Consider the following 13617-nt stretch of genomic DNA (forward strand, 5'->3'; position numbering starts at 1 on the left):
ACTAAAGCTCAGATAAGACTTAACGGTTATGATTCAAATCTCCTCATGATTTTAAGAGGTACCAAGCAGGGCTGTCCTTTATCACCTTTACTATTCAACCTAGCTATAGAAGCACTGGCAATAGCACTTGGATCCAATACTCAGATTAATGGGATAAAAATGGGAGATAATATGTATCTCTGAAATCTATTTGCAAATGATATGATCTTGACTCTTTCAAATGCTTCTTATTCAGCTAGCTATATTAAGGAGGATCTGGAGGAATTTGCAGAGGTGTCAGGATTATCAGTTAATTTTCATAAATCACATTTTATGGTTTTTTCCTACATCCCCGAAAACTGAAAAGGAAATTTCCACCACTCTAGAGATTCCAATAGTATATACATCTTTAAAACATTTAGGCATCACTATTACTAAAAAATATTTTTAAAATTTTTACAAATAACTATGTGCCAACATGGAAAAAATTAAACAACAAAATAAAAAACTGGGCTTGACAACATTTCAGTATTTTAGGGTGAATTGCAGAGGTAAAAATGAAAATTCTTGCGTGGCTTAACTTTTTATTTCAATGCCTCTCAGTGGTAATTCCAGCACAGGCTTTAAGATACTGGCAAAAAATAAATAAATAAAAAGCTTCTGCTTTCATGCATAAAAACTGAGAGTAAATAAAAGGGTTTTATATACACCTCAGAAACAGGGAGGCTGGGGTATGCCCAATTTGTTAATAAATTATCAAGTGGCACAGTTAGGGTATATGATTCCATTTATTATGGAAGATTCTTCTAAACAATGGATTCAAATTGAAACTATGTTAGAGCCAGATAAGTTTATAAATCAACGTTTTTTTCACCCAAAATGTTTTTCTAGAATAAAACAGATTGAAAATGCTGTTACTAAAACAATGCTTCAAATTTGGAAGAGTAAATACACTGTTTTATAAAGGATTCTTCCCCTTTAACTCCTCTAGTAACATATATCAATCAGGATAATTATTATGGTTTGGCTAAAATGAAATCTTTGAAAGAATATAATCTTTATAGACTAAAATATTTTTATAGTAATAGGGAACCTGTCAATAAAGATCAGATTGAGCAATGAATAGGTGATAAGGTACCATGGCTCTTTTGGTATCAACTCAAATCTCTTTTGGGCAACAGAAATATTAGAGCTTCAGCAGCATGGCCCTATACCAACTTCAAGAATTTAATACTTCATTATTTAGAACAACCAAAAGGATCAATTTCAAAAATGTGTACAGTTGTTACTGCAATCAGAAATAGGACATCCACCATTGAAAGGAAGCTTGGGATACTGATCTTGGTAATCCCATACAGAAGATAAATTGGCAGAAGTTATGGAGACCAGATGGATTCACTTCAGTTCAATGCAAAAAATAATAATTGCACAACATTGGAAAACTCTAAATAATATAACAATTGACTTGTGGATTAACAAAGGAGAAGAGGACGGCAGAGGATGAGATGGTTAGATAGCATCACTGAAGCAATGAGCATGAAACTGATCAAACTCAGGGAGGCAGTGAAAGACAGGAAGGCCTGGCGCAATATGGTTCATGGGGTCACGAAGAGTCGGACACGACTTAACGACTGAACAATAACAACTTTAATTGCTACATCAGAAAAAAGCAAAGATAAAGTCAAAGTCAGAGGCAGGAACCACAATTCTATCAAATTTGGATCGATTTTATGATTTACTTCAATAGCAATATACTATTATCTGGTATATATTATATACAGTATATAGCAAATGTTTATATGTACTGTCTCTTTATTCTCATTGCTGTAAATCTCTTGTATTTTCTATATTTTTTTCTTTTTCTCTATATGTATTTTGGACTTATGTTAATGCAATTGCCTGATATTGTTTGTTAAATCTAATAAAATATATCATATTAAAGTATGATGACCATAACTGGAATATATATATATATATATATATATATATACACACACACACACACACACACACACACACATACATATACTGTATATGAATGTTTGTGGAATGAAATATTTTTGTTTCAAACAAGACAGTGATATTATTTATATGAGCTTGATCCTGTCCCTTTTTCCTCACATTTTATATAAATAAGAAATTCATGGGATTGACAGCCAAATAGCAAAAATAAACTGTTTATTTGTTTGATGTGGTTATGATCTGTTTTTCCAGTACAATATAGATATAATGTCTGCCTTTAGTCGTATTGTCTTAATAAAGAATAATGCAAATAAATAAACAAAAGGCTGAGCAGAAAAAGGAGAATTAAAGTAGTGAGGACCTAATTCATATAACAACCAACCATCATGACCTTCATTAATTCAAGACTTATTTAATGGATATTTTTGAGATATGGTATATTAGAAAATAGGTTTAATTTTCTCCTGTGTACTGGTATAACTTTGAACTACTGAATTTTTGTTTAATCTACAGTCTTGGTACTAAAGAAGATGAAAATATGAAAAATGAAGAAAGGGTGTATTTTTAAAAAATGAGCAGCTACTAATTAACACAGGCTTAGAGGCAACCTAATTACATTTTTCTTTAGCTTGTACAACCAGCCTTATTGTTCCTCTTCCAAAGCTTTAAAAAAATCATAGCATCAAAAGGCTAGGGAATACTTTTTTGGCCTTGGGGTAGAGGTGAAGGAGTGTCAGTTTAGCAAAGTGAAGAAGAGAAATGAAGAGAAAGTTTCAGTCTGAAACATTAACATATTTTAGGCTTGGCAGGGAATCTCCAGCGGTTTAGTTCCAATAAGCTCAAATGTATTTCCGAATTTCAAAAGCAACTCCAGCTGGTACTTTACTTTATTTCATCCTGCAAGAGAAGCCTTGAAAGGGTCTCAGTCACCCTTCTGCCCCACCATACACTTACAGGATAATGTTCAAAGTATACTTTGGAAAAACAAACCAGATTTTTCAGCTACCTCTTCTATGTCCCTCAGGATGTTCTGATCCCTTGACTTGCTTTCAAGGAATGGTGTCCTAACAGAAAGGAGAATTTGGGAATAATAAAATGCCCATAGTGTTTTGACTATTCCCAAAGTTTAATCAAATATGAAAGTCTTTTGTCAAAACAAGACAAAGCACAGATCTGTGATGGGAGACTCTATAGTGTTAAGATATATTTTTTCTCAGATTTTTTAAAACTTCCTCTCACAGTAATAACTAATTCCAAAGCCGTTTGACTTTGGGTGTGGTAGTGGTGGGAATGAACGGTGATGTTCATTCCCACCGCTACCACGTTATATGGTTTTAGGAAACCTTTCTGTCCCCCTTATAAAATAACCATAATAATTCTCAAGTTTAGAGTGTACCATATCCTACTTTTTAGATATGAAACCTACCCGGTCAAGACTTAGTGGTTACACCACAGTGTCTTTGTGGTCACCAATGAAGGTATGAAATTGACAATGCAGGTTTTGCAACTGCATGACTGAAGCCCTTCCTTTTTGTGTGTGTTGCAGCTGCCTTCTTGAGGGAGATTTTTTATCCTGTCTCTGTACAAATCACCTTTCCTCAGAAAATAGTCTTAGCTGAAATCAGCTAATATTCCACCTATTCAGTGAGCACATATTTAGTTTGTCCAACAAAATTACTGGTTCAGTAAAAATAAGACTGCAAATAATGCAGCGTGTGGAATATTGCAGTGACTTGGAGCCACCTGAACACTAAAAAAGTTAGAGGGCATATGAGTGAGATTTGGATTTCCATATTTTCACTTCTTTTCATGTGCTCCTTTTTTTCCTATAATTTCTGATTTTAAGCTACACATACTTTACCCAAACTATTATTTGCCTGTAAATCAACAGTAGAAATCACAATGTTTTGTTTTGTTCTGTTTTGTTTTTAACGTGGTCCTTTTGCTCAGGTTTGCCAAAATGTGGTATGTGAGAGTAAAGAGAAATATAAAGATTATACTTTATGAAAGATGCAGAACTCAAGATGGCAGCCACTACAATGCAATCAAAGCTCTGCCTTTTAAAAAAAAAAAAAATGTGTGTGGGCACAGCTCCCATGGCACCAACTTGGCCCTTGCTGCCAAGACGAGGGGAATCCAGATTATCCCCCTCCCCATAAGACATTTTTGCTGACCAATAAGGCAAGGAAAAATCTTTTCAGGAAATGTCCATGGGAAAGGAATCTCTCCAACCCGTTCCACTGAATAGGTGTGTTGATTTAAGCTGCTGATTGAAAACAGTGCTACAATTGTTAGGGAGAAACTGAGTCTTTTTTTTTTTTTTATCATTCTTGACCTCCACTCCATTCTGGGCCCTAATCCAGATCCTACATAGTGGTTTCTTTCTCCAAGTTGAACTCAGAAAAGAAGCCTCAGATCTTCATTGCACCTTCTCACCTATCTAGCAACTCTAATTTATAAAGATGGTCAGCTGTTTTGGTATCTCAAGAGCCTATAGCTCTCTTAACCTAGCAGTCTCCATTATGGATCATGATGAGGGCAGCATCTTAGGGAAAACTGGTTACAGTCATGACATATTGGGTGATGGTTGCTTAACCCATTAATAAAAACGGTTAAGACCTGACCTTCATTATTTGGTCTAGTGTTTTTGGCCAGGTCTTCAGGTAACCTTACTGGGAAATTCCATTGATTTCTGTATGTTTTTATTCTTTGTATTTGAATGTCTTGTGGCATTCAGGATCAAAATGCAGTTGTGGATATTCAGAATGCCTGTGTATGAAGTTATTTGCTAAAACCACCCACACTGTGACCTGCATGTTTTTCCATTCTGAGTACTAGGAGAAAGGTACTATTAGAGATCACAAATGCTTGTGCTATCTATTATCCTTCATGAGGACAAAAAAAGAGGGATCGCTTCTGAGACATCCTGGCTTCCTAAAAATAAATTTAAAAAGCCCTCATCTCGTTTTGTAGTTTCTGTCATGTTTCATCTGGAGCATAATAAGCATAGATGAACTATAAAAACTCTAGAAATAAAGATTTGTAGATAAATTGCTTATAAAATTTTAAAGACACAGTGTTACAACTCCCTGAAGGACACTTCACATTCTTAATTAGTATAAATGGCATTTAATACACGCATGCATTATGTAAGAGAAGGCTTTCACTTTTCATTACACCTGAATTGTTCAGTTTAATGGACACTAGTTATTTGACTCATGTAACACAGAGCCCAGTTGCAACAGGCCACCAGCTTAGCTCTTTTTATTGTATTCATGGTTTGTCACCTGGTCTTTGAACAGTTGGAGTAATTTTGCTCTCAAGCAATATAATCACTTTTCACATTTTCAACATCATGATTCTAACAGGTTTGTTTCAGAACTATTTTTCACTCTTCTGTTCTCTGGTTCCTGGCTTTTAAAAATTACCCATCCTCTTCACTGCCATTTCTGATGACCAGTGTGCTTTTGTTATGAAGCTGTGTCTGTCATCACAGGTGGGACACCATAAACAACACAACTGCTGTCAGTCAATTAGAATGAAAATGAGATCAAAGAAACCACAGAGAAGGCAAAAAAGGGGATGAAGTCTTCGCAAGGAACCATGGTGGGGAAAGAAGAAGTTGGGGAGGGGAGCAGACTATTAAAACTTTCTAATATTGATTCAGCCTTTAAGAAAGAATAGAGGTTAGCTTGATCTTGCTTTGTTCTCTTGCTTTGTTTTCTTAACACTGAAGATTTCTGGATGGTAAGCTTCTGGATATCAACAAAGAATTTCAGCCATACCTTGGGCAAGGCGGCCGTATTTTGGAGATCCGAACTCCAGATGTGGTGGCCAATGTCAAAAAGCAGGCACAAGCTGTGGGCTACACAGAAGGAGCTTTGCTGGCTCTGGCTGTCATCATCATCCTCTGCTGCATGCCTGCTATTTTAATAGTCATGGTCAGCTATAGACAGTAAGTATACAAGCGCCCTTTACCGTAGCTTGCATAGCACTCATTATGTAGCGACAATGGAAGTCAAAGGCCCTCACTGCTGACTCCCACAAACCCCACAAAACATTTTAAAAATGAAATATTTTTTTTAAATGGCTGCCTTCTCTGAGATGTTGGGTGTCCTCACACAGATTCACCTATGATTCTTGTATTCTCATTTGAGATCACATACAATCTCAGGGATGAGATTACTGATTCTCATGAGATCTTGAGGGATGTGGGGTAATTAAAAAAGTAATTGCCAGCCTGACTCATTGTGTGAGATAGAACACCTTTCTAGGTGCCAACTCCTGTTTTAAGTTGTGGTTCTTTTCAGGGAGCATCAATTATTCACATTCATTATAATCAGATATTACTGTTTTTCCCTGTTCCTTATTGATTGATTGATTGATTGATTGATTGATTGATTTGATTTCCATAGCTGCCCATCTCAACGAGTAACTCTGGTAGTCCTCTGTTTATGACGGAAATTAGAAATGGAATTGCTGTCACTAAATTATGGGGTCATAAAGCACAACATCGTGTATCTGTGCTGCTTAGCGATGGCAGTTCCGGTAATCCCAGTTGCCGTCATTAAGTGAAGACTACCGATTTCTTGGCAACTTCCCCATTGACTTTGCTTGTGGAAAGCCAGCAGGGAACATCGGAAGTTGCAATCATGTGACTGCAGCTCATTGTGACATTATAATCATGAGCTGGGTGTCAAATACCTGGATAGCAATCACGTCACTGCGAGGACACTGCAATGTCCAGAACTCCGAGGACCTATCATAAGTTCCATTGTTCAGCACTGTCACAAATTTGAATGGTGACTGAACAAATGGATGTTAGTCAAAGACTACCTGTTACCTTTTTTCAAATCTCAGAAGGGTTCTTGAAATACTTTGTTCAGTATGGTATGCAACCATGATTTTCATTGCTGAAATTCACTTATTTCAATGGGTTGCAACTCCTTGGTTGATTCAAAGCATATTCGAGGCAAATTTCCCTCCACTTTCATCTCTTCCTTATTATGGCTTTTTTCACACGTTTTGCTTCTAAAGGCATAAATATTAGGGCTCTGTTAGCAAAAAGATACTATCCCAACCTAACTTTTGGGAAATATCTAGTCGCAAGAACAGAATGCAAAGAATGTAAACATGCAACTATCTCCAGTGAATGAGACACGGCAGTGTGAGAAAAGGAGAGCAATTCCATGTAAGAAACGCCGCAAAAGCATGAGCAGGATTTGAAGTATGTCTGTGTATGAACTCTGAACTCCCACCTACTAGAAACTGTTAACCATTTGTTATGACTGCTGTTCTGATGTAACAGTAAAGATTTAGTTCCTAGCCAAGTTCATCCATGTCTCTATGGAGCTGTAGCCTAGCAGATACCTGTCCTGGAAAGACGGACAATAAAGAGGCCCGCTACACATAGCTTGCTCACTAGCAATACTTGCAACCCAGCATGTAATCAGTTGAGCCTGAAGAGAACTGTTTTCATCCCATGCTGAATTTCCAATATGAGGTAAGGGTTTTGACAAGCCCCGACCTGACTCGGCTCATTATATCTCCATGTATACAAATGTAGCACATACAAATTGTATACAAATCCGTGCCTTTGCATTTTTTCCTCCTGATTTTAAATTAAACAGAAACTAGTACAGAAATTTAAAAATAATGGGATATCTGCCTTTTGTGTCTATGATGAATATTATGAATATGGATTATAATACTTGCCCTTTATTAGTCCATTAATCTTTAGCTCATAATTATTTTCTTTTGTGTAGGATACTGAAATTTCAAAGGTACCACTAAATAGAAATAGTAATACAATTGTATTAGTTGATATAAAAGTATGTTGTAACTGTGGGAGTCCTTTCACTAATTGGTACTTCATTTTCACACCTGCTGCACAGTATTACAATCTGAATAAAGGATGAACGTATAAGTAGGTGTGGACATTTTAATAAAACTATAGTATATCTCATCGCTGCCAAGAATATATGATCTGGTGGCTTCTGCTCAGTCTGCAGCTGAGAGGCAACTTCAAGGTCTTGTTCACAGAGAATACTTTCAAATGGAAGATAAAGGATTGCAGTGAATAGCCGTTACTGAGCAGGGTAAAATACTAAGACAGGCAGGCAGGCAGGCAAAAGCATGTGACCACTCTATTGAATCCCTGAGGCCAGACTATTTAATCCTGTGGGATTAAGGTTTATTTCTGGCCATAGTGGTAATGCAAAAAATCTGGTATATGTCCATCAGAAGGAAGGATTCCCCCCTCCCCCAATTATCTAAGTTTTGTTTTAATTCGCAACAACCTATCATGTTGTCCTCTTATTAAGAGTTAGTTCATGTTAGCTTTAACATTAAATCTGCATAAATCCATGTTTTTAATAAAATATCCGCCCTCCGTTTTAGTTTGCTGTTAGAAGAGGTATTATTCTGTGGCTCTTTCAAAGGAAGGAAGGCTTTTTGTAAGATGGTGTTTGGTAACTACTTATCAAAAAATTAATTGTAACTAAATAATTACTTTGAGTAGGTGTTACCTAATCAAATATACCTTATTAATTTATTAAAATATATGCAGTTGGTTAGTCCAACCAGTTAAGGATTGAAGATTCAGCCCTGGAAATGGACTGCCATAGTGTATGAAGTTTATAAGCATTTTCTGAATTATTTTTTCTACATGAAACTCACTGTTTATTCTCTTTTATTTCTGTTTTACCATTCTGCATTACAAAACAGATTTAAAGAGTAAGTATTTATTTTTAAACTTCATTTGCCTTGTGTATGAGTATGCAAAAGTTTAGCTTTTGCTTCTGGTACAATGATTTCAAGAGGGAGGAGGAAGTGTCCATCAGTAGAATAATACATAATGACTGAAAAGTATGATGCTTTTCCAGAAAAGGCTTAGGACATTAAAAGTATGTTAAGAACATCTTAGATTTTTTTGCCACCCCACCAAAGGCAAAGCATTCACCTTGGGGATGCATCCCCTTACAGCTTTTAATATCTAATGCAATTTAGTTCTACAGAAAAAACATTACTGAATTATAATATTGAGATTGTCCAGATTGTAAAATGTATAAGTGAATTTCTGTTAGATAAACTTTACATTGAAAATGTGCTTGAAACCAGGTCTTTGTGTGAGTTAAGAAAGGTCATTTTATATGAAAGATAGAATCTGACTGGGGAGGCAAAGAGGAAAATACAGTCTAATTGTATAATCACATTGATTCAAAATCCCAGAATAATACCCTAATACAGATGAATCTGTTAATTCAGTAGTAACTCTTGAGATAATCTAGTTTTCTCTACTCTATAATCCCAACGTGTGTGGGTTTGTTGTTGTTTTTAATCTTCCTTTGGCATAGGTATTAAGAAAATGGTAGGTATAATTCACATTCAATTAGGCATCCCAGTTCTTAATTTTAGAGAACTGGAGTTTATAACTCAGCTTTTCCAGAACTTTCTAGCCAAGCATGCACAAGAATACTGTTACAATATTCCATTGTAACAGATCTGAATATATCTGCATCAAGGAGCCAAATTTTATTCTGTTTGCAATATATTCAAATGCTTAGCATTACTATCAATTACCAGGTGAAAAGCTCTAATGAATACTCTTCACACGGCTATTTTTACCAATGTGGGCTTGTTAGAAAGACTCTTTAATTCTCTTCAAATCTCTTCACTTCTTCTCCATGCAATTCACCGAAGGAGACAAGCTGAATGTGCAAAGACAGCTCGTATCCAGATGGCCCTACCAGCTGGCAAGTCAGCAAGCATTCCTGCCAATAATCTCTATGAAGAACTCGGTGACAGCACCATGTAAGTCCTCAATGAAATTTAAAATGCTAATAATGCAGGGTATAATTTTGTTACTTTGGAAATTACAGTCATCATGGCTAAGTAAATTAATATATAATCTCCTAAATATCAACCACATGATAGAGATCATTATAGGAAAACTGTACATTTATCAAAGAAGGGCGATAAAGAAATGGTAATTGTATAAGCAGAAGCATGCAAGTAAATTTTGGAGCACACAAGAGAAGGGTCCCTCAGTTATGACAAGCATTATTGTTAAGTTTGGTATACCAAGTGGAGACCATCTATCTATGTAAGCATATTTCAGAAACTTTTAGGGTTTTTTTACATATTTTAAAGTATATTTATTTATTTTTGATATGACAGAATTAGGTAGTTTGTAAGAACCTGCCGATTCCTTCCTGTACAGTGAATTCTGTTTAGGGCATTGGGAAGATCTGATCAAAGCGTATGTGTCTGTGTATGCATTAAAATGCTTATAGAATCAATGCATTTCTACACTGCACCCAAAAACTGGAACAGGGGAAGGAGAAAAAAGTTATACTGGTCTTAGCATTTCTCCCTAGGCACTCCAGAGGAGACCAAGTTTCATCAGTCTATGAAAATAAGATAGGCCTTAGCGAGGTTGGGCTCTGGATGCTGTGAGTCAAGACCAAAGGGAGATCAGTGGAAAAGAAAGGGGATACAGGCAGGATCACAGCAAATTTGGGGGAAGGAAGATGAGGATTTAAAGGACCATAGGCAGGAATATAGTCAGAACTGAATTAAAGGTGAAGTCTGGAGAATATAGAAAACCAAGGGTCTGCATTATTACTCTCCCTGCCAAGGTGTTTGGAATATGGAACTGATTCCACCCCTAAGGATTTGTAAAGTTTGGTCAGTCTAACAGACTTATGGCTTCACCTGCAGTAATCATGCTAGCATGTAGGTCAAGCTGGTCTGTCAGCCTAGCCAAGGAACTAGTATACTGGAGATGCAAGATATAAGTTATCAGAGCTCAGGTGATGTTTACTTGAACTTGCCTTTCCCAATGACTTAACAATCATCCAATGAACCCAATCCTTGGAGAACCACAAATATCACTCCCCTCTGTATAATAGTTTGTGGTTACCTTTCTTCACTGCAATTTTCTGATACATATTTAGAAGTTTGGGGCTTTGCTCAACATAATTAAAGCAAGATACGACTAATAAGCATAATGTTTGTGCATATGTATGAAAATGTATAGGCATAAACTGGGAAAAATTGGGATGACCTACTATGCAAAAATTCTTGTTTCATTGTAAGCATCTAGGGCGGTGTTTTGTTTGTTTGTTTGTTTGTTTAGGTCCTACATTCATTTGCACACAACTCTGCCCAAAGCTAGTGTTCTTTTCAAATTCTGGCAAAATGTCCAGAAGGCAAAGTTTTTCTGATAGTTGGAAGGTTGTGTCAAGAAGTGCAAAGGCCACCTATAAGTAGGAGTGCATATAGCAACCTTCAAACATTTGTATGCAATATAAGCCAAAAGGCAGAATATACTCTGGGTGGAAACTTGAATAGTCTTTTCAACCTGTACAAAAACTTTGCACTCACAGCAGAGCTTCCAGCTGAGCACTGATCCAGCTCTAAGGGTCAAGCCTGCCCCAGAGAAATGGGTGGGGCTCCTTTTAGTAATTGGACTCCAAGAAAGCAAACAGAAACTCTTTGGATTAAAGCATCATGCTTGCTTAAATGCACCATAGCAAAACAATCTTTAACATTGTTTTTGCGAAATAACATCTTGTATCATTTTAGTAAGTATTTCACTATGAATTTTAAATATTGAATGCCAATATTTAATGATGCCTGCAGACTTAAGCAATAAGTGCTTTGTAGGCCATATTTTTTTTCTTTTACTTTTCTAATTTCCTTGGGACTCTCATTCTGTTTTCACTTGAAGTCTGTTTGGGTCATGGATTACACAAAACTTCTACTGATAACATTTTGAAATTACATTTATTCTTTATTTTATTTTTCTCTTATTTCTCTGTCTTTGGACATGTAGGCATCAGTAAGTAAACTCTCACAGTGGTGGCTAATATAGTAGCAAATAGAAACAGTTGTGTGTGTTTTTTTAAATAAATGCAATTATTTTATTTTTCTAGTATGTAGTACCTAGATTTTATTTACTACTTTCCAAGGGGAACGAGATATAAAAGATTAAAAACAGTGTGATTGAATATCAGTAACTTATAGCAAGTAGATTCTATGCCCTTCAGCTTGTTTGTGTTAATGGCATTTCTCAATAGTCAGAAACAAGTGACAATCCTGAAGCCTTCATTTATTAGAGGACTCATTAACATCAGTAAGAATAATCTCAGTTAAACGATTTAAGCTTTCCAATCATCAAAATCACCAATTATAGCCTTATTTTGTTCCCCATGACTGCAATTAGGCTATGCTAAAGTGGGACTGATCAGAACAAGAAGGGGAGAGAAAGAAAGATAGAGATGGTTGACCAACCACTGTCCCTAAACATGTTTTTCAGTTCTAGGAAAGCTACTTAATGGGCTGACTCTGATTTTCATTTGAAAAAGGCTTTATGCCTTCACAGATGACCCAAAACTAGGAGGAGGAGTTAGAAAAGAAGAAAAAGAAAAGATTTGGAAAGGCCTAGTCAGGTTTGAAAAATGGGATTAAACAAACAGGATAAAATTAATGGGGAGAAATAAAAAGAGCCACAACTGGTGATAAAAAGTGAAAGGAGCATGTATAGGATTGGGGACAGCTAACTTAGCAAGCAGTAGTACATGTGACAAGGATTGGGTCTTCTAGTGGATCACAAGTCAAACATGAGTCAAAAGTGCAAATGCCAGTTTAGACAATATTAACAGGACGATGGATCCAGATCATGGGAAGTCTCACTCTTGATCAGGCCTTACGTGGAATACTGAGTCCAGTTTAGGGTACTGCATTTAAAAGAGAAATGACAAACTGGAGTGAATGCAGAGGAGGGCTGCCAAGATGGTGAGGGGACTAGAAATCAAATCCTAGGAGGAACTGTTAAAAAGGGATTAGGTATGTTTAACCTCCAGAAGAGAAGCTTGAGGGGAAAGGGTTTTTTTTCCAGTCTTCACCTATCTAATAGTTGTCATATTTCCCTTACTGAAGGTCTTCAAACAGATGGTTAACCATCTGTCTGAAATGCTTTAGCAGATCTTGGCACTGAGCATGGGTTTGGACCAAGTGACTGAGGTCTCTTCCACCTCTATGATTCTATGAAAAGTACAAGTGCAATTGGGATACCACCAAAAATGTATTTTCTGTAATGCTTTGTCCCTCCAGCGATATTAGCTACAAATAGTTACTAGATAGAGAAATCTGACCCTATTTCAAATGTGGATTGCAGACTTACATCTTATAATAATTTATTTTGCTTATTGTATCCCCTTCCCTTGGCGAAGTAGTAAAACAACTTGCTTTGGTTTAGTAATTTAATTACATATAGATTAAATATACTAGATCTAGATTCTTAGATAACCTTAGAAGAACATAGACTTTGTATTCACTTTCTGTTTCATATTCACTGCGTTCATGTTGTTTTTCTCATGCATGCTTTCTTACTTGTGATTATTTTCTTTTCTTTCAAGTCTTTTTCTTCTCTGTCATTTTCAACAAAGCAGGAGAAAAAATATATTGTTAGAAGGAAGAGACCGTCAGAGAGCTATTAGCAACTTTGCTTCTCGTGCAATTGAGGCCCACAAGCAGTCTGATATCAGAGGAATACTGAATAATAATCTTCCCAAATCTGCAAGTAATATTACATTTTTATCTGATGAGACACCCTTAACTATTCAAAATCCTCTGTACGTTGAAGGTGCATTGCCAAGTTCCACTTCTGAG

General features: G+C 36.2%; 1 protein-coding gene across 6 annotated transcripts in view; it reads left to right on the forward strand.

The window, feature by feature from the left end:
- The window catches only part of PCDH15 (protocadherin related 15), a 435688-nt gene that overhangs the window by 401484 nt on the left and 20587 nt on the right, over positions 1 to 13617 (forward strand). For 5 of the 6 annotated variants that reach the window (XM_088144402.1, XM_088144401.1, XM_088144400.1 and 2 more), the window contains exons 30-31: positions 5678 to 5896; positions 9643 to 9753. In XM_088144402.1, the coding sequence (XP_088000528.1) occupies positions 5678 to 5896; positions 9643 to 9753 (330 nt within the window). Of the gene's footprint in view, positions 1 to 5677; positions 9532 to 9642; positions 9754 to 13617 lie in introns of those variants that run through there. The other variant, XM_088144403.1, reaches the window with a different exon arrangement.

This window comes from Python bivittatus, unplaced genomic scaffold (genome assembly GCF_059951505.1).
Source record: "Python bivittatus isolate LINGU-HERP-01145 unplaced genomic scaffold, Pbiv_v1 ctg000400_np1212, whole genome shotgun sequence".
In the NCBI taxonomy this organism is placed as follows: Eukaryota; Metazoa; Chordata; class Lepidosauria; order Squamata; family Pythonidae; genus Python; species Python bivittatus.